At 40.6% G+C, this 20678-nt stretch overlaps 2 protein-coding genes across 6 annotated transcripts in view; both read right to left on the bottom strand.

Annotated features, from left to right (window-relative positions):
* Positions 1 to 387: 387 nt before the first annotated feature.
* Positions 388 to 17682, bottom strand: afap1l1b (actin filament associated protein 1-like 1b). 2 transcript variants are annotated; one of them, XM_051400555.1, is made up of 19 exons: positions 17516 to 17682; positions 10285 to 10413; positions 8750 to 8830; positions 8503 to 8588; positions 8307 to 8424; positions 8096 to 8185; positions 7766 to 7977; positions 7093 to 7272; positions 6888 to 6980; positions 6231 to 6333; positions 4564 to 4719; positions 3932 to 4146; positions 3642 to 3787; positions 3433 to 3514; positions 3126 to 3234; positions 2808 to 2975; positions 2542 to 2708; positions 1383 to 1508; positions 388 to 1283 (listed from the first exon to the last, which is right to left on the bottom strand). In XM_051400555.1, the coding sequence occupies exons 1-19, from the start codon at positions 17535 to 17537 to the stop codon at positions 1257 to 1259; spliced, it is 2310 nt and encodes a 769-aa protein (XP_051256515.1). In that variant the 5' UTR covers positions 17538 to 17682; the 3' UTR covers positions 388 to 1256. The 2 variants fall into 2 exon arrangements, with proteins under 2 accessions (XP_051256515.1, XP_051256514.1); XM_051400554.1 differs by lacking the exon at positions 17516 to 17682 and adding an exon at positions 10657 to 10711.
* Positions 17683 to 18675: 993 nt separating this feature from the next.
* Positions 18676 to 20678, bottom strand: part of LOC127363727 (actin-binding LIM protein 3-like) — a 45367-nt gene continuing 43364 nt past the window's right edge. For all 4 annotated transcript variants that reach the window (XM_051400559.1, XM_051400562.1, XM_051400561.1 and 1 more), the window contains one exon: positions 18676 to 20346. In XM_051400559.1, coding sequence (XP_051256519.1) covers positions 20256 to 20346 — 91 coding nt within the window. In that variant the 3' untranslated portion in view covers positions 18676 to 20255. The remainder of the gene's footprint in view (positions 20347 to 20678) is intronic.

Below are 20678 nucleotides of genomic sequence, written 5' to 3'. Positions count from 1 at the left end.
TATAAAGTGTAAGTATAAAAAAACATGTTTGTGTGTTGTCTCCCATAATGCAAGTGGAGGAGCTGCTCATGCCTAGAAATAGATGAGTGAATAAATCTAATTGTGGATGGTAATGAGACAGCTCTTTAGGAAGTATTGCATCAGTGTCAGTAAAGTATGTTGATTTCTTGTATACCAAACATTTGTATGCAAAAGTGTGGACTTGAGCGGTGACACTTGGTTAAACAAGTGCTACCACCACTAGATGGCGCTTGTAGTTCAGAGTTGGGATTCTGCTGTTTCTTAAAGTCAACTCAAGAAGTACCAGACTAAAACACAAAAATGCTTAACTAAAGAGACTTAAACATTTAAACAAAGAAGCAAAATTAAACAGTCCAGTAGACAAAGTTTCTTGATAAAGTAATCTTTTACTCACACGTGTGTGTGTTCATATCTCTGTGATGAACAGGGAAAGCAGACACAGGCATTTATCCCCAAATGATCCTGCTAAGTTGGGTGCTAAAACTAATTTCCAGGACATTTGTGTAATCACAAAATAAAACAAGATAAAGTGCAAAAGGCAAATATGAAAAAATACACATATAATGGTTAAAAACCAATAGTTTCACATTGCAATAATAAACATTTACTCATTGGTTTCAGGAACAGTGTCATACTCAATATGCTTTCCTAATGGTAACCTCACAAGATGTGGGATAGTTCTCTCACTAATAATGATAACTTAAGATAATTATAATAATTTCTCTTTTACTTTAGTTTTTCATTTTACATCAGTATCCTGTAAAATGAGTAATAAATCAGTGGGTGTCGGTAGGAAGTCTTGCCTGTGACTCTGAACTCACAGTGTTGATGAACCACACTCTCCCTTTGCTATAATACATTTCTATGCATTAATCACATTTTCACGTTCTGCAGCCCTGTGCAAATGTAAACACACATGCAAACCCACACAAACACATATGTTTCATGTTCATAGTGATCCACATTAATACTGTACTGGTACATTAGTCAAGTCTATCGTATGTACAGCGGCTGAGACAGCACCACGCTGCCAGTACTTGCAAAGATTCCTCTTTTTATTTATAAGTAAGAGGGGAGATTGTATCAAGAGTCTGTCCTCTTTCCCCCTTTCTCCTTCCTCTTCCTCTTCATCATCTTCTTCTTCTCAGTGCCAGTTATCTTGCTCCTCTTCACCTGTTTCTTCTTTTACACATCCTCCTGTCACAGCTCAGTTTTTTTCTCGCTCGTCGATCCCTCTAGGTTGCCTTCTTTGACTCCCACTCCTGGAGACCGTGAGACAGCACAGAGTGAGGAAAGCATTTCTATTTGTCCTGGTCACACAAACACATACACACACACACACACACACACACACACTCTACCTTTGCCTTCTGCATGACGTTTCCCTTGGAGGAGGCATAAAGAGACGGAGGCCGTTTACGAAGCTCAGATGCTGAGTTGACCGGCACAGTCTCATTGTAAACCTTTTCAACCTTGCTGCCCTGTGCCTGTACACACACACACACACACACACACACACACACACACACAGACAAACACACACAAACAAAAATGTCAGATTTCACCAATTTATAGAAATTGTTAACATTTTTGGGAAATACATTTATCATTATGTTTTCTTGAACTGTTTCTAGGCCAGGAGCAGTGACATCCTGGAGTCTTGTCATCGGTGTGCGGTTGCCAGGCAACAAACAGTCTAAACTGTAAACCCACAACTTTTAAGCTTTGGTTTTGTACCGACTACACAAGATAAAACGTGTTAAGAAGTGAGCTTTAGGGGTGCTGGTAGGCAGATTTACTTTTTCCTTTAGACAGAGCCACGCTAGCTGCTTCCAGTCATTATGCTATGCTAATTGGCTGCTGGCAGTAGCTTCATAATGAGCATACAGACATGAGACATGGTACAGATCTTCTCATCTTACTCTCAGGGTAGGAGCCATGTTTTGATTTGTGTTGTGTTTCTCCAAACCACAGGGGGTGTGTTGTTGTATTGGGTCGTATAAGGCTGGCCTGAAGTAATTTTAATTCCTGTCATTAATGTCTCATGTCTCTTAATGGTGTTGTTAATTTGGGAAGAGGACCTGTGTTACTTATTGGATTAAAGAGGACATGAAAATAAACGTCCTAATCTGCAAAGTATTGGTAAAGACTCAACATCGTTTATGAGTGCATGTTAGAAAACATTAGTCCAATTAGCAGCCAGTAGCGGCTAAAGTATAGGACATAGCCAATTCACAAAAGAAGGCAAATAAGCGTATATCCCAAAATGTCCAACTATTTCAAAGCAGTTAAATCTGAAATGATACAATATAATGAGAGCTGGTAATAAAATCCAGCGACAGGAAACAGGTTAGCCACAAAACAGCACTTTCAGAATCAGACATCTATTAAAGAACAGGGCAAACATACAGTATTAAGGTAAATCTGTTATGTATAATGTATATGTATGTATAATCTATATTCTATGAAAAATATTATATTCTAAGAATTACATAGGAGACCATCTCTACTGTGGCCTACCTTGACACTGATCTTGGTGTCAGAGGGCGGACCCAGTGCCCCTCTAGCCAGTGACTTCTTCAGGTTTTCTTTGACTTCTGTCAGTCTGAGCTCCAGCTCCACCCTCTCCTCCTCTTTCTGTTTACACAGCGTCTCCAGCTTGGCTAACCGCTGTTCCACACCATGACCTGCACACACACACACACACACACACACACACACACTGTAGTTAGGACTGCCATGTAGCTGAAGTCTAAACAGTGCTGCATGTGTGATTTGTCTCTGACCTGTAACACTCTTCATCTCCTCCTTCACCTCCTTCTTCTCCCTCCGGAGCGAAATCAGCACATTTCTGAGCTCTTCCTTTTGCTTCTCCAGCTCCTCTTTCTGTGTCAGGTACCGCCTGGCGTCTTCCTCTGCACGCGTCTTCCCATACCGTGCATACTGATTTACAGCTAACAGAACATATGGCAGAGTTTGAAGACAGAGCGATGCAGAGTTATGATGAGAAAAAATGTAATTGAGCTAGCTAACTATCCAACTTTTACTTTTTACCACAATCCTGATCAGGAGTATATCATTTTTATGTACGAAAGGAGACTTACTGGAGGCATGTCTTTTGATGGCGGCCTGTTGCTCAGTTTTTTCAGAGTCCCTGCTGGAGAAGGAGGCATGACGTCTCACCTGTCCAGGTCTGCTCTCATAATCCCCCTCCTGTATGACATAAAGTACATTTTAAAATGTACAACATTTCCATTGCCCATTTAAAAAAAAATGCATTTTTAACTAAAACTGTACAGCCAAAGTCTTAAAGAGATAATCATTTCAGTCATCAAAAACACAAGCTTAAAGCCTCAGCTCAAACTTTAATGATATTGCATTTTATGACTGGTTCACATGATATTTCCTCACCTCAATACTTTCATAGACCTCATCATATGTTCTGGAGTCTGTTAAGGCACTGCTGGAGGAAGCAGCAGTGGTAGTGGCCCATCTGAGAGGTGAAAAACAAAGAAGCAGAGACAGATGTACTTCAGGATAAAAGCCATAATAAAAGACAGTAAAACTCCAGATGAATACATGCAGAGGCACACCAACATATACAGTAGGAAATGACTCACAGGAAGGAGTGTCTGGCAGCGTGCCGTATGTCAGTGAGCGTATCCACGTCAATGTAGTCGTAGTGCAGCTCTTCAGGGAGAGTGGCGCTGCCGGTCTCTGCAAACAGCACACCCAGCCAGCGGCCCAGATCCTCTGAGCAGCTGGCCTGATGGAGACACACAAACAAACTTACTCGGTTTCTAGAAAAATGTAGGTGTGTCATCCCTGTTTGTTTCCACACATATGAAAACAGTAAAAATCAAACCAATCCACCATTAAATCACCTTATTTTGATCCAATAATATAGTACCTCTAAAGATGCTAGTTCGTTGCCTCCCTGCAGGATGCAGAAGGAGAAGGGATGTTTGGGGCCGAGGCCACCTGGCACCACCTCTGCACCTTTGAGTGGCACCACAATGACTGGCGGCCTCTGGTCCCCAGGGTCCTTCTGCAGGTACAAGCTTCCAGCTCGCACCACGCACCAACGCTCCTTCCATGAGCCGCTCAAACACACGCTGAGGTAGCCTGTGGAGAAAGAGAGAGCGAGAGAGACCGGGAAAGTGATGAAAAGATCAAAAGACAGCAGACATGTTTCACTCAGTCACAAATGTTGTCTAAGTTTATCTTTGGTGCATTGTTACAGTATAACAGAAGTTATCTCAAGACACATAAAATTATTTACAGAGACAAAACAGTTCCCACCAGCAACAAACATTTCAAGAAAATACAATTCAGAATTTTGAAACATGCCAATAATTTCACAGCACAATGGTTGTCATTTGTTTTTGCCTACAGTGGCTTTTGAATTGTATATCATAGGCATCAAACATAACTTTATTCTCCTTCATTTTTTAACATTAATGTAAAACTGAGGCAGATTCTTGAATAAGCAGTCCACAAACTAATCAACCAAAATTCTTCTTGATCAATATGTGTCCTCACCACAGCGTGGGTTGTCATGGTGACCAGAAGACAAGGGAGGCTCTCCAGGTAAGGGAGGTTTCCGTTTGGAGAAAGTGATGATCCGATTGATTTTCTTCCCTGCTGCTCGGCTCATCGACCCCGTCAGCTCTGAAAACGCTCCGCGCTTCCCCCTGTCTGAAATTAAACGTACCCCGGTCAGACCATGCTGGGGCTGACAGTGTGGAGCACTTTCTATACAGTATCTGGGAGTGGAACCTGACATGATCTACAACCAATAAAAAGACATATTGTGGCCTCAAGACTGTAATGTTACATTAGCAGAGTCAATAATACTTTCTATTTAAAAAAACACAAATTTTAGCAAAAACAAAAAAAGCATTAGGACAACTGAAATATAATAAAAAGTTTCAAGTGAGAAATATTTGTGTGAAAACTCCTCCTCCAGGAACAATTGTAGTTCAATAAAAATATATTGTATTTAATTTTAGAGAAGTCCTTTATTTATTCAACCTATCCCTAGAATGTGTTTGCGTGTTCATAGTGCATGCACCAGGTGCTACAGCTCTCTGTCCTCCCTACTTCCTATGATGTCAGAGGGAGACAATCGCAGGAAGAGGGCAGGAAGGATGTCATATCTGTTCACGCCTCACTTCCTGTCTCTCCCTCTCTCTCATGTCTCTTTAGGTTCAGAGCCACTCGGTCAGTAAACAGGTTGTAAAAACACTCAAACAACACGACTGTGTTTGACCTATAATCTGACCCAACATCATGGATCCCCTGGTTTATCCTTCCTGATTTTGTGGATAGATAAACAACAACATTGCATGTGCTTTTGATCAGACTCCTAAAAGAATAGAATGTATGTATGTGCCTGTGTGTGTACTTGTGGGGACATGAGTTTAAGACTCTGAGAGTGACGACATTTTGGAAAGCGAGGACATTTTAGTTTTTCGCCTCCTCTTGGAGTTGAAGACTAAAATGGAGATGTGGTTTTAGGGTTAGGGTTAGAGGTCAGGAGCCACAAATTCTAAACTTTTGCACAATAATAATATATCTTTAACACTATAAGTTTATGTTAACAAAACAAAAGGTTTGCAATATTTACTCTGTCCTTATTGATATAAAAATCAATAAAATTCAACATCACCACAAACTACGGCTTAAAAAAACAACAACCATCAAGTTGAATCAACACTTAATGATGAATTTGGTGCTCTTACGTAAATAAATCCAATCAAACCAAGGCCATTATTTCCTGGACTTGACTGTTGTGTTACAGAAGATGTGTATATGGGTTCCAGTTGGAAAAAACTTTGTTTAAATTTCCAAAGAATGTAGCTAAGATCTCATTTATTTGTTGAACAGTCTGAAAGCACAGCCCCAATGTCTCTTCAGGATGCTACTTCTAGAGACATCATGGGCAAATCTTTAAATATGCATCATAATTAAAGTAATTAATTGTCTAATTTGTATAAAATACACCTTACATCAGACGCAAGCAATCATACACACAGACACAAATCTAATGTTGAATCTCACTATGACTGTATGTTGTATGCTATAAATTGTATGCTGATACTGTATGTAACTGTTCCCTCTGCTTGTTTCACTGAAACAACATTGAAAAGGGGTAAAAAAAATTACAACTTCAATCAATAATAGCCAGCTTATGAAGGCAACCCTACTCAGAGAGTCAGTGGTGTCCCGTCCTGGTCCCTGTGCAGTGGACTGACTATCTGCTGTTGGCCCGCTGTCTGAGTCTGATGCCTGCCGGTCACACTGCAGCACCTTGCAAAGATAAAGAATAATGTTTAATTACTTCTCTTTCCTTGTTAAAGAACAGTAGAGCAGTGTTCACGTTAACATATATATCTATTCTGTTTTAACAAATCCTTCAGTCCTTTAACTGAGAAAAATCATGTAAACAAAAATGACACAGAAGTTTCTTAAAATATGATTTACTGACTTTCTGTATTTTAAAAATGATTCTACCGACATGGGGTGTAACTGCCATGTCACCATGCATTCAGCTCAGAGGCTCTCCAGCTGTGTGCCAAAACTTTGTTGAGGTTGTAAAGCTCTTTGAAAACTGGCCAGCTCAGCAACCACAATAATGTCACCTCACTCACTGCTTTTAACTAAAAGCCAGAGGAAAAGTTGTGTCATACGTGGGCTGAAAGAGTGAAGTCAGTGAAATATAAAACTTAAAGTATACATTCAGAAAGAAATACACCTCAATAAATGAAAAATACATATTTTTGCAAATCTTGTGACATACACATTGCAAAAACACAAAAGAAATACTGCAGATAACCCAAAACACCCCCCCCACACACACACACCTTATCAAGTTCCAGTTTCCTTTGTATAATGGGAGAAGTGGATCCTTCCAGTCCTTCAGTGTTGCTACATTGGCTGCCAACATTTTGCACCACCTGGTTCCAAAAAATTAAGATTTTGTGTTTCATCCTCAGCCATATTCACCCATGTCTTCCCCCACTCTTGTCTGTCTCATCACCAGCTCTCTCATAGAATGAATGAAGGTACCTTGAGCCATCGCTGGGCCTGCTCTTTACTCTGAACAGCCAAGACTAGAGCTTCGCCTCCAGGCAACGAGAAGCGTAGCTCGTGTCTCTTTTTCCGGCCTTCCTTTGGGACATAGATGACGTTGCACAAATTCAGCGGGAGCTCTGTGTGCGGGGTGCTCTCTTTGATGCTCTTATAGCACTGTAAAAGAGAGATAGAGAGATCGTCATCGTCATCATTTTATGCTTGTACCTTTAAAGTTAATGCAGAAATCCAACTGTGCCCTCTGCCTTCTGACAGTGTAGTATAACTTAATAATACTCTTGAATCTGAATTAGTTTACTCTTGTTGCGATTAAAAGTTACTGTGTATGTTTTACACTGTTTTGCATTTAAGTTGTAGACACCTGTGACTGATGATCACTTCATTGTTTTCTCAAGATGGATAACTGGTGACCAAGGGTTACAGCCAATGTCTTTCTTAAATTGATATTATTTTACAATATGCATGTATACGGTGAGAGGTTTCTGCCCAAAGAAGATTAACAGAAATGTTGTTATAGTTTGCAAATTCTTTGCCACAATGTCTCTTGTTTGGTCCAGCACCAGTTTTTTGAATGTGGGAACTTTTATGATACCCATTAGATCATTTGGTTTGAAATATTAAATAAACACACATTAACAGCTCTATTTACCTGCAGTTTATTGTCTCGGACAACGACTAGCTGTTTAGCCCACTGGCCGAAGCGTTTCTTTCGCAGTAGGAAGGCACAGATGCGGCAGTCTCTAACTGGTCCTTCTGGGTTCTCCTCAGCCGTCCATCTCTGCGATTGGTCCCGTCCTTTGGCCTCTTCTTCCTCTTCTTCGTAAGACTCATAGGAGCTGCTCAGAGCATCTGAGTCATTGTCTGAGGACCAAAAATAACAGAAAAGATTAATTTGTGTATTCCACATGCCGCACGACCAGAACATGCCTCTGTTTACAATTGTAACATGTGAATTGGTGGGAAGAGAGGGTAGACTCACAGGAGTTTTTAGGTGGTCCATTAATTCTGGTGGTGGGGTAGTTATTGTCTGCATCTTCATAGTAAGCATCCTCCACAGAGTTCCTGGAAGCTACAGAAAAAAAGTGGAAGAGTCGAGATGAGATTTTAAAAACAACAAATTTCTAGTAATTGAGTTGGCTCCAATTATTCTTGGGTGTGCAAATCTATATCTTTGAGTTTGTATACAGAACTGTTCATATTGGTGGTGAAGTACTGAGGGGTTGATCCAGGATCTAGAGGAACAGCCTCTTCATAGTAGTCATCGGGAAGGGGGGTGGTTGGCAGAGGAGGGGGCGTGTCAGTCGGCGTCTGCGGTGAAAGATGAACTACAGTTTTAGCACAAGAAAACCAGATGGACTGACTTGTAGATGCTGTTAGATGACTTACAGATTTATTAGGATGAGTCTTCTCCTCTTCCTCTCTGTGCTCCTTCTGCTCCACTGGAGATGCACTGAGCATGTGCAAATCACAGTCTGTTGGAAGAACAGAGGATTCATGTTATAATAAATATAATAATAATAGTAGTTACAATACAGTTTTATTACTTTATACATTTTATAGATGATGAGGTATGATGATTGGAAATATACAATAAAGACGGTTTGGTTTGAAGGTGCTTTGAAGATCTACTCACCAAAATCCTCAAACAGAGACTCTACAAAACTGGTGCCATTGCCATAGAGACAGCTATTCATGTAGACGTCTGATCCATTGACTGTGGAAAAGATAAATTAAGGGTTAGAAATAGGATCAAAGTCAGGGTTAGGATTGTGGTCTATGCTAAGGTCAGGAGAGTCAGGATTACCAGAGTGTGCAGAGACGCAGCAAACATGCAACTGGGTATCACCTAACCTAAAATATCTGACTTTTTAGACAAATAAATTGTACGGAAAGCTTAGTCAGACAGCAGATTGGGGCTTGTAAATCGTTGTACCAGAAGAACAAAGATAAATGAAGTCTTAAAATGTGTGTGAAAGTTTGCCAAACCTCCCAGACTTTCTGGAAGCGTTTTTGAATCAGTGTGAGAAATAAATCCCCAGAGCATTTGGCTGTTAAAAGCTGAACTGATGTGGAATATGCTAAGGTGCTGAGTAAAAACCTGTGAGGCAGGGCAACCTGGGTCCATTCAGACCATTATGAGTATGTGTTACTATCAGGATGTTTTGCTTTTCTCCTTTCTTTGACCTGCTCTCATCATCGTCTTTAAACTTTACATTTCATTATCCTCTTACCTTAATCCTTTTATCCTCTATCCTGTATTCTCCCTGATAAACAAGGATCTACTGTAAAGGCCTCAGTAAGATTTGACAATACAGAATGCATTCTGTTGCATGTTTCTACCTACAATTACTGTACTGTATCATGTGCAGTGATGTGCAACTGCATTATGGTTGGCTCATGACAGGAAGGTTGCCCCACTGCATAAAAACGAGTAAGCAAGACATTCTCTGTCCCTATCTAAATAAACACTGTATTAGTGACCTTGAACAAATTGCTTAACTCAGAAAGGCTTCGGCTGAACTGCTGCATGTGTCAAACTGAATTAATGTGAGGCAGGATGCAGCTTAAAAACCGCAAGCATGCTCAGTCAAATTCCATTAGATAAACTAGAGGGGCACTCAGAGAGCGTAGACCCTTGCCAAGGCCAATAGTCCAGTCTGCATGTGCAAACTCTGTGCATGTTTGTATAACACATTATCGACCTATTATGATCATTTGTATATCATCGGTGTGATTCGGATCTGCTCCAAAATATAACGGGTCATTCCTCGGCTCATCCAACACACTTCCACCAAGTCTCGTGAAAATTTGGCCAGTAGTTTTTCTGCTGACAAAATGGCACCAAAAAACATAAACACCTGGAGGTGAATAAAGTCACCAATCTCATTTTAATGCTATGTTGCTCTAATTGTACCTCATTTAATACTCTAACTTACATTTCTGTTAGACTTTACATTTTTTTTGTGTTTTGCTCTTGTTAAAGGACACAATTTATCTTAGCTGTGTCACACAAGTACAAAAATATCAGTGTCAGCATCAAAAACAAATATTTGCATTGCGCAATTCAGAACATATAAAGGAGGCTGTCACATCACTGCACCTACTGATACTAATAAGGTAAGAAATACAGACCATAGAGGTTAAATATACTGAGACTTAATTCTGTACCTGACAGCTGCAGCGAGTCCAGGATGTTACGTATCGACGCCATCTTGTCAGCAGTGGCAGGACTGACCGTCTCGCGGTCCAGCATCTTCAGCAGAGAGCCTAGCTCGTTCACAAGTCGTTCCATTACCACTAAAAAACAAAAAAAAATACACACAACACAATATTTGGGTTTGTAGAAGGACAGTAAAATAATATTTGGCACCATCATGGGAAAGCCCATACAGTAGGCTCATAACATGGCTGAAATGCTGATGGTATTACACCAAGTGCATCAGATATCAATTTAACACACGCGTGCAAGGCCATACAGGCAAGTGCGAGCAAAACTGGCAGTTCACGAGAGGCATGAAGTCAGTTTGGAACTCAGCTTACCGCCTGTTGCAACAGCTGACAGGGAGGAGATATTTAACATCCTAACATCTCGCCCTATTCATTTTGTCCGCCTCAGAGTCAGCCTAATTGTGTATTGTGATGTTTTCTGTCTGTTCCCTTCTCCCTGCTGTCCTACATTCAGTTCACGTTCAACACTGACATCCTGTGTGTCTATGTGTGTGTCTGTGTGCGCTTTGTTGACCCTGACATTGTTCCAAAAGTTCTGCCACACTCTCACACATCCTGCCGACAAAGAGAGGAGGAGGAGGAGGAGGAGGGGGAAGAGAGTCAGAGAAAAGGAGGTGAAGAGGAGGGGGCAGGAGGCTTCCTTCCCTAAAGGAAATGGAGCCAAAGTAAAGAAGAAAATCTGTAGTTCCACTAGAGGTGGAATAGGATATGGTTACCACACTGTCTGTAGCACTGAGTTAGCTCATTCAGTTGATCATTCATTCATAAGAAGTTTTTTTTATTTTTGGGGGGCTTTTATTTCCTTTAATCGACAGTGACAGCTGAAGAGAGACAGGAAAAGGGAAGCGAGAGAGGGAGGGAGGGGATGACACGCAGCAAAGGGACACAGGTCGGACTCAAGCCGATGGCAAGGAAGCAAGGTCTGAGCGTTGATACGTGGGTCACCAGCTCTAACAGGTGAGCTCTGAGGGGTTTGACATGAAGGACAACAGTTTGAGTCTTAAGTAGACATCTTTTCTCCACTTCTGCTTAAACAGCAGACCTCTAATTAAATATTGGCCCCTATTGATATGATTAAATATTATTCCTGCCATTAAACAGACGGAGTGGATCTTTCTTTAAGACGCTTACCCTTAAAATAATTGAATTTCAGTTTGGGTTTCAGTGGAAAGTTTTATCGCCCCATGATGGTCCATATGCTCTGTGTTCTTTTTTCCACACTGCCAAGAAAAATATTTTAAGGAAACATTAAATCTCAGAAAGTCATTTTTTTGCATTCAAAGTGTTCAATTTACAATGTAATTTCACCCAGAAGTTGACAGCAAGTTCAAGGACACTTCAACGGTGACGCTGAACCTCGACATGGGACATTAAAATGAAAGGTGTTTTTCTTTAAGCCACTGTGCTGTCCAATGAGAGCGTAATCTACCTTCTTCATCTTCTCTAGTAATAATTTGACTTCTCAAATGTATAATTTGAATAAACTCTGAGAGCTTTATACGAAGTAGCTTGTTTCATTTCATTTTTATTAGGAATAATTATTCTATTATTCTAATGTGCTATAGCTAGAAAAACTAACCACTTCCTCTGTGGTGACTACAGTCAGATGTTAAAATTAATGTAAAAAAAATGACAACACATAAATATAGAAGCTTATGGACGAAATAGATTGCAATTATTTTGAAGGAACTGGTTCAAGGGTTAAGTTAAAACAAGATCAAAACAATCTCTCTTTCTCTCACACAGAGCGCAGACAGAGAGAGTGAGAGAAAAGCCCTCACTCTCCCATAGCTTCCCCCCCCCCCCACACTCTGACAATACTCTATTGTCTCCACGAGGGCCAAAATTAGACGACCACAATGCTCAGCAAAAGACCAGAGCAAACAATACAATGTCAGAAACTCCAACAAAAAAACAAAACAGGAACTAACACACACACACACACACACACGCACACACAGTCTGAGAGGGGCGTGGTGCAACACAGCTGCATCGTCTCGATCCATGGGCATTCAGGGTTAAAGGATATATCTCTAGCAGCTGTGTGTGTGTGTGTGTGTGTGTGTGTAGTATTTCTCGACCAGCAGCTGTGGTTTCCTGTCCTAGTTGTCGACAGAAGCCTTTCTCCACTCCTTCCTGATCTCGACTCTCTCCTCCATCCTACTGCGAGTCTCACCTCCTCTTTCTCTCTCTCCTCCACCCACTTCCCCCTCTCTCTCTCTTTTTCCATTTTCTCTCCATCCTGCTGTTTCTCCTTTTGTCCCAACATCCTCCGTCATCCTAAACTCTCCCTCCTTCTCATTTCACACGTTTGCTTCCAGGCTTTTTGGTTTTTTGTCACCTCCTCAGTTCATTCACCATCTACTGAACAAGCGATTAAGGAATTTCCCACTTTAAATTAAAGTTCTATAACTGTACTTCACTTCTTTAGGAACAGGATTCAATGTACTCAACCTCAGTGTAAACAAAGCCAATTGTGGGCTGATGGAGTTTCAGACTAGGTCTTTGGTCTATTTTCTGTTCCTTGAAGTCTAACTTTACACAGTCAAGGCCGTCCATTAATTTAGCTGTATCTCTCTCTCTCTCTCTCTCTCTGTCACTTTCCCTCTCTCTCTCTCTCTGTCTCATTCTCTCGGGGGGACCAGAGGGTTCAGAGGCTGAGAATCAGCTGTTCTGGAGGCTTGTGGTCTGTCTCACCCACAGAGGGATCTTTGTAACCACCCATTCCCCACAAACACATACACACACACGGCACAGATTTCCTCTTTGAATGTTTTCGCCTATGGACATTCACTTAACTCACAGGGAGCACACAAACACTATTAATTTGTATCTTAAAACAGAGACATCATCCTATACAGAGCAAACAAACAGTCACAAGAGTACTTTGGGAAATGTGTGTGTATGTGCTTTTACATACATTTTTTGTGTGTTCCCGCAGACAGGCTTCCTGAAGAAGGTCAGTCATGAGACCTGAGCCATGCGACTCTGATTTGAACTGATTTGGCATGTTTGGTTGCAGCTCAGTACAAAACAACTAGTACTCACTGCTGCTGCTGTTTATCTCACCACATAATGCTTATGGGCGGCAGGGTGACAGAGAAAAGATACTTTTCTCCTCCTGACCTGAGGCTTTCACTCCCATCCATTACACATCTAACCTATCAATCACACCACTATAAGGTTAACCTCCTCCCTGACTTGCCTCCCCCATCTTAACTATCCTTCCTATGTTTTTCTTTTGTTTTCCAAATACTTCAGGACTAGGAAGACATATTTCAGTGTACTGAATTGAATCGCTCATTGTCTCCATGAATTATGTTGCCTGAGGCGTGTAATTATCTGTAATAGGAACATTCAAAATATACTTATGTGACAAAAACATATGCTTTTCATGCCTTTTTTTCAATTTAGGAAAATGTCAAGTCTTCAAGTGTATGAAGCTATTTTGCACTACAGCAGTGGTCCTCTTTCTGCCTCCCCCACACTCCCAGAGGCTGAGGTCCCTCCAGATTCCACATTCTCCCCTCCACTCCTTTCTTTCTCTTCCTCCCTCCTCCCTGATCCTTTCCTTTTAACTCCTTTCCCTCGTCTGCCTCCCTCCGTCCCTTCTCCAGACACCCATCCTCTTCAGACAGAGGTCAGAGTTCAAGTCTTGGCGGCCCCCTCTGAAACAAAAGTCTACTTCAGAAAATTCAGCATCCTGTAATTCATATTTTGGTGACAACAGTAGATGGTGTCACTGCTCGCCCGGGGTGAGCATTCAGTCAGACACTTGAAAAAGTTCCCCCCAGAACCAAGCTGGCAAGATCTTTAAAAAGAAACAGCTGGGGGAAAATTGTCTCTTTTTCACATTCTTTCAGTATCTTATCACTTTCCTCAGATAGTAAATTGTGAGGAAACACAGGAAACAGAGGAGTGTGACACTGGCGCAGACACTGTTGCACAGCATGAGTTTAATTTAAAACCCAGACTGCTGTTCTGAGGTTTCCCCAGGTAAGGAGACTTTCAGCCACTATAGTGACCATGTGCCACATGTCTTGATTAATTCGCTTGACAAAGAAGATTTTGATGCATACTCCTGTGGAAAACAATCCCCCAGTTGAAGGGGAAGCTCTCTTATTAACGCGTTGAATAGCGTTTGTTTAATTCATACAAGAAAAAGTATAAAAATGACAAATTGTGTTAATTAGAGGACCAGGACAGTTGTATTTCTGTTTTCAGTCTTTGTGCTAAGCTAAGATAACCGGCAGCTGGTGGAAGCTTCATACTGTATTTAGTGTAGAGACATGAGTGGAATCAATCTTGTCATCTAATTCCCCAAAAGAAAGTGAAAAAGCATATTTCCCAAAATATCAAACTTTTCCTTTAAAGCTCTCTAATAAACACATTGTATATTATTTGTTTAATCCATAAAAGTTACTATGCTAAGTTAGCTGGCTGCTGGCGGTAGCTTCAAATTTACTGTACAGACATGTAAATGGTAACGGTAAATGGACCTGTACTTGTATAGCGCCTTTCTAGTCTTCCGACCACTCAAAGCGCTTTTACCCTTTTACACACATTCACACAGTGATGGCAAAGTCCATCTAACAGAAACTAACATTCATACACATTCACACACCAATGCACGGCATCGGGAGCAATTTGGGGTACAGTATCTTGCTCAAGGATACTTCGACATGTGGCACTAGGAGCCGGGGATCGAACCCACAACCTTCTGATTAAGGAACCACAGCCGCAGCCGCCCGTGTGAGTGGTATCAATCTTCTCATCTAACACTCGGCAAGAAAGAGAATACACCTATTTCTCAAAATATGTCTAATAACTTTTCCTTTGTTTTGGACAAAACCATCAAATCAAACAGCGCCAAGTCATGTGAAAATGTTGCTCTCAAACTCTATGTAACTTTTAGAATTACATTTCTTACTAGAGTTAGATTAAAAGACTGACACTACTCTGTGCTGCAAATCTAAAGCTGGAAGCGGATAGCTTAGTTTAGCATAAAGACCAGACAAATCACACTTTGTTACACTGTCATCTGACCCAAACACTTTTCTTCTACGGTTGTTTTTTTGTGACAGTGATTCCCGGGAGTGATATGGTGGTGATGATGATGATAATAATATAACCCTCAGTTGGACAAAACATGATCCAGTGTTTTTCCTGTTTGGTGTTATCACCACATCATCTTAGTTTCCACCTACTCCAAACCGACATGGATGACACGCACAGACCTGTTGCTTCTGCCAGCTGGCAGAAACCAAAACGGTATAAACAGGTTTCACAGGGTCAAAGGAATTTCCTTAAATATCCCTTCAATAATCAATAGTATAGCGTAAAGAGAGACAATAGAGTTCTGGTCTTTCTGAAGAGAATGGAAGAAGGGGGCTGGGTGGAGGATCGCGAGGAGAGAAGGAGGAAAAGGGAAAAGGAAACGTAAGAGGACCATGGTCGAGGTCAAGGCTTGTGACTGTTGTTGAACAGATAACTCATGTGTCAGGATGTGGGTGTCCGATTGCAATGAATGATTGTTGTAGTATTGTCAAAACAGTTTCATAAAATTGTATACAGTTGTCCTCCTTGGTATGCATGTAGACAAATCTAAGACAGGATAAATCCATTGTTCAGAATTCAGCTGAAGATTTTATGAAAACTTTGCCCCTGCAGTTCTAACTCTAAAACCATTTTACAACTTTGATTTCTACAGATTTCTCCCATCTGTTGCAGCAGTTGCGATATTGGCCCAGAACACCATTATCAATTACTCCAGTTTTTATTTTCCCACAGTGAGAATCATTTCTTCTCAAGTGCAGAGATGCACAAGTGTTTGGCTGCATAACACTTTGGTTCGACTGTATAAGCTGCTTGTGTTTCATAGGCATTTTTCATGGAACGCATATTGTCATGTGACAGTAAGTATGGGTGTAAATAATACATTTAATGATGGTTTCAGGGTTCTGGTATTGTGCATTATGGCTCACTGTCACAATGTCATGCCTTACTGGGACACTTGAATGGAACAGAACTATTGCTAATGCTATTAGCAACACTTTTATTACTGTGACAAATCAAAATGTCTGCTGTGTAAAAAGCCCTAACAAAGTAACATTGGTAGCTGTAATGGTGAACTCACAGTGTGGTCATTTAGTACTCAGCACAAAAAAAAAATCACAATTTATATAATTATCATCATTATCATCTCATGATAATTATGATCTGTATATGAGCTGACCCACTCATGTTAATTAAAATAGTCTGGAGGCTGATTATGGGGCTGCATTTGTGCTCAGGCTTGAGTGCTGAATTTGATTTAATTTTGTTTCTAAAATTAGGATGACCTATTCCTTTTGCCTCCAGGTATCCTTCTATAAAAGGGACATTCTTGTGTAAATTCATGCCTAAATAATGGGCCTATTAACCTTATTGTAGGCAGCAAAATGAGGTTCTTTAATGAAGCATGAGTAAACGCTTTTCCTCCAAAACTGATTTTTTTTTTTACCCATAATAGTCATTGTCTCCCTTAACACAGCCACTTGTGATCCTCGTCTGACAGATTTTTTTAATTGAGGCCACAGCTTCATCACCTGGTGCCACATAATGCAGCTTCCTGTGTGCAGCCCAGTGGCCTGAAGGCTTTGAAACAGAGCAGCCATTCAGCCGCAGCTGCCGCTGCTGCAGCTTCCAGCGGCGCTGCTTCCAACGGGGCACTTCTCCGTTGGTATCAGATTGCATCACTTTACCTGAGAGAGGACCCCTCCTCCTCCGTCCACTCACACAGCGCACCAACCGGCGTGTCCGTGTATGACATCACTCTCCCGGTTACTCCAGGCAACCGAGGCGCACCGGGGGCATAGCCAGGTAAACTGTGTGAGGGTCTTCAAGGTTTTTTTAAGAAACCCCCCCCCAAAAAAAAAAAAAAAATAAAAATAAAACTGTATCTAATCTCTGTTGTTTTAAATGTTTTATAATAAGTCAGGTGACTTTTAAGTGACTAGTGGTGACTGATTATATTTTAGTAGACTATATATGTTTCCTGTTTGTTAATATGTGCCCATATTAATTTATCTCCTTATACGTAAATATACATGTATTCCTTTAGATGGAGGCTTCCTCTCAAAGTTACAACTGTACAGTTTTAATGTGAGTATAAAGAGAGACTGTTACTCACCACTTTGGCGCTTGGAGTCCATGTCCGTTTTGATATTTTTTATTTTTTATTTATTTCCAGTAATAATCCCTTAGTTGTTTCATTTAAAAACGACGGTTATTCACATGTGCTCGCCACAGACACAGCGGACCTCTGTCAGCCTCCGTGCGGCCGGCAGAGTGAGTCAGAGTGCCCGCTACAGTTTATAGTTTGACTCGGCAGCCGCGGGTTCATCATCCAGAGCTCCACCGGGTCCTAGCGCCTGTCACTACAACTGTATTAACATTTTAATGCTCTGACTGTACAGAGACACATGGATGAGGCCACACTATGTCTGATCTCTAAATCCTCAGTATGTTGTTCTTTAGTGGTTTTCATTGTGTCACTGAGAGTTTACATTTGAGATACTTTACTTGATTATGTCCATGTCATGCTGCTTTATACTGGTATTTCACTACTTTATAGATTACTGATGCACTTTTATATAAAGTGAAAAAAATACCATGTACTATTGGTATTAATAATAATAAGTGAGTAATATTAATTAAATGACATTATACCGGTATATATGACACTCATAGGGGCCATTTTCTGCATTGAGTTTACTTACTTGTGAAGCTTTAGGTACTTTTTGTAACTAACATTTTAAATGCAGTGGGTTTTTTTTTACATTGTGGTATTGATACTTTGAAGGAAAGGATCTGAAAACCACTTCCACCACTGATACTGCCTACCAAAATTATGGGTATACCAGTGGTTTTCAACTGGAGGTTGGAAGCTGATTAACAGGAGAAGAACCATAAAAACAGTTTTTGTAACATTTCTTTTACACAAAATGGACGGGTTTTTTTCAGACTCTTCTTAATTTTCCCCCCATTTTTCAAGTGAAGACGTATATAGTTTTGCCTCCTCAGGTCTTAAAAAAAGATCCTCATTAAACTGGTCACAGTTAGACATTGTGTTGCTTAATGGGATCATACACAAAAAAGGTTGGGAACCACTGGTCTTTAATGTTGTGATTATATATGTGTAGCAAGATTGATCTGCTAAGTCCTTCATATCCCTCAACTTCCTCAGAATAATACTCAGATTCCTTGATTTTCCATGCCTATCCTGTTCCTGTTCCCAACCATCTACATGTACATTCAAGGTTTGTACGTAATAAAAACCAGGACAATATATAATAAATTAGTGATATTTGAATCATTTATTTACAAGTTTTAGTGACAGATATGGGTTTGCAAATTATAAATGTTCCTCTATAAATCAACACCTGTAAACAACTCATGGTTTCAGTTCCTGCGATATTATTCCATCTTTTACATTCAATTACAACATTTTTGAAACAAACTATTCAACACTTTCTGTTCCTATTAAACGCATTCAGCTCAGTTTCTATCACACCTGTTTTATTCTAAACACAGATCCTTTCTTAACACGTTAACTTAACTTTCATGACAGGCATTAACTCTTCAGTAAACTGTCTTTGTGAGAACTTCCTTTCCTTTGCTTCATTTCTTATTTATCCCTACATACAATCCTTCCTTGTTACTTCCTCCTTTATCTGTCAGTCTTTCCGTCACACATTCCTATTTCCTTCCTTCACTTCAGAATAGTTTTCTCTTTATTCAGAGAGTTTCTAAACAACCATCCATGGAGATCCTCTATTAGTCACTTGCTTTAATTACACACATAACCTCGACAAACATGATTCAGTCTGGTTTAATTAAAATGAAATTCTGAGCTGTGTCACAAGTGCAGCTGCAGGTATGAATCAACAAAAAACCTTGAATCTCATTAAATAAAAAAAGTGAAACACAGATATCTTAAAGTGTGTGTAGTAATAAAACCTGATTACTTAACTCAGCTAATATCTCTGAGCACAGGGCCATGACACACTTCATTCACATTAAGCCTCACAACCACGTCATATTTCAAAAAAACACTTCAGCGAACTGTCTGCTCAGAACTGATATGGCTTCAGAAAAACTGACATCAAAATCAAAACACATGCCAGTATTAAAAAAGAAGAAGAAAACCTTTGGTTTTCAGTGTTAGCGCCTTATAAAAACTCCACTTGTGTATCACGTTCAATAATCCTAATGTCGAGAATCAAACCATTGTCATCCATCTGTCTTATGAGTCGCTGAGGATAGAGAAAACTGGATCCTTTTTGCCTGCAGCGCATGCCGGTCTGTCTTCCTATTTGCAGTCTCCCTCATGTTTGGCATGAATACAAGTTTGGCTCAGGGTGGCAGGCCCTCAGAAGTACTTCAGCTTAAAGTCTACTGGGTCATATGTAATAGCCTGCCACCCTTGTGCTCCTGTTAACACACTGCCATCTGCTGGTAGGCAAGAGACCAGCAGCTAACCTCTCCCTCTACTAATGAACTTTCTGTTTGTTGTAGCCAGAGTGTGGCTCATCTGCTGCCTCTCAAAGTCTCCTCCTCTACTTCAAGTTCTGCTTACTCTCATTCCAGTTTTTTTCCCTTGTGGGCAGTTGGCTGACTTCATATGTATTGCTTAAGAAGTCCAAGTACACACTGTTTAAAGCATGCCAAGATTTGTAGGCCAACAGTTCTCCGCTCTTGCCACCTCAAAAGAGGCCAGTAAGTCGTCCACTGTGGGACAGTGCCAGTCTAGGGTCAGATCCGAGGTCTTTCTGGAGGTTACTCCTCAGAGCACACTGTTGGCGGTGGACCTGCGTTCGGTTAGACATTTCTGGCAACTTCATTTTCTCAGAAGAGTCGGACCTGTTTCTTCAGTTCGTTCTTCTTCCACTGAGCAAGATGATCAAAGGCAGACATGGACATGCCAAAGACTCTGTAGAACTCCTCTGGTGAGAGGTGACGCTGGGAGGAGAGAGGAGACGGAAAGTCAGTGAATGATAACTACTTGTTTATAAAGTTACTTAAAATAGCTTCATGTAAAATCCCTGTTTCTCTCAGAAATGTAAACATTTTAGCCATTTTACTGCATTGTCAGTAAAATTTTGTGTAGACATTTGTGGTCTGTGCGTAATGACTTTGGAAATTCCCTTTCCAACTTTTCCCCAACCATAAGGTTGTTGTGTGTGTTTTTTAGTGAAAAGCCATGACAACTGTTGAATTGATTGCCTCCCATTGAGGATGAATTGTAATAACTTTGGTGATATCGTAACTTTTAATTTTCCACTATTATGTCA

This window comes from Dicentrarchus labrax, unplaced genomic scaffold, assembly GCF_905237075.1.
Source record: "Dicentrarchus labrax unplaced genomic scaffold, dlabrax2021, whole genome shotgun sequence".
NCBI classification, from domain to species: Eukaryota; Metazoa; Chordata; class Actinopteri; family Moronidae; genus Dicentrarchus; species Dicentrarchus labrax.
Note: the sequence above shows the minus strand (reverse complement) of the source record. Positions and strands in the feature narration are given on the sequence as shown.

Bases quoted from the DNA above. Each gene is read 5' to 3' on its own strand.
- afap1l1b (XM_051400554.1), bottom strand. From the start codon at position 10,696: ATGTTAAATATCTCCTCCCTGTCAGCTGTTGCAACAGGCG. The intron at 7,978-8,095 runs GTGAGTCTACCC...TTTGGTCCTCAG, and splicing joins TGGACCACCTAAAAACTCCT to ACAATGACTCAGATGCTCTG. The intron at 3,235-3,432 runs GTGAGGAAATAT...TATGTCATACAG, and splicing joins AGGTCTATGAAAGTATTGAG to GAGGGGGATTATGAGAGCAG.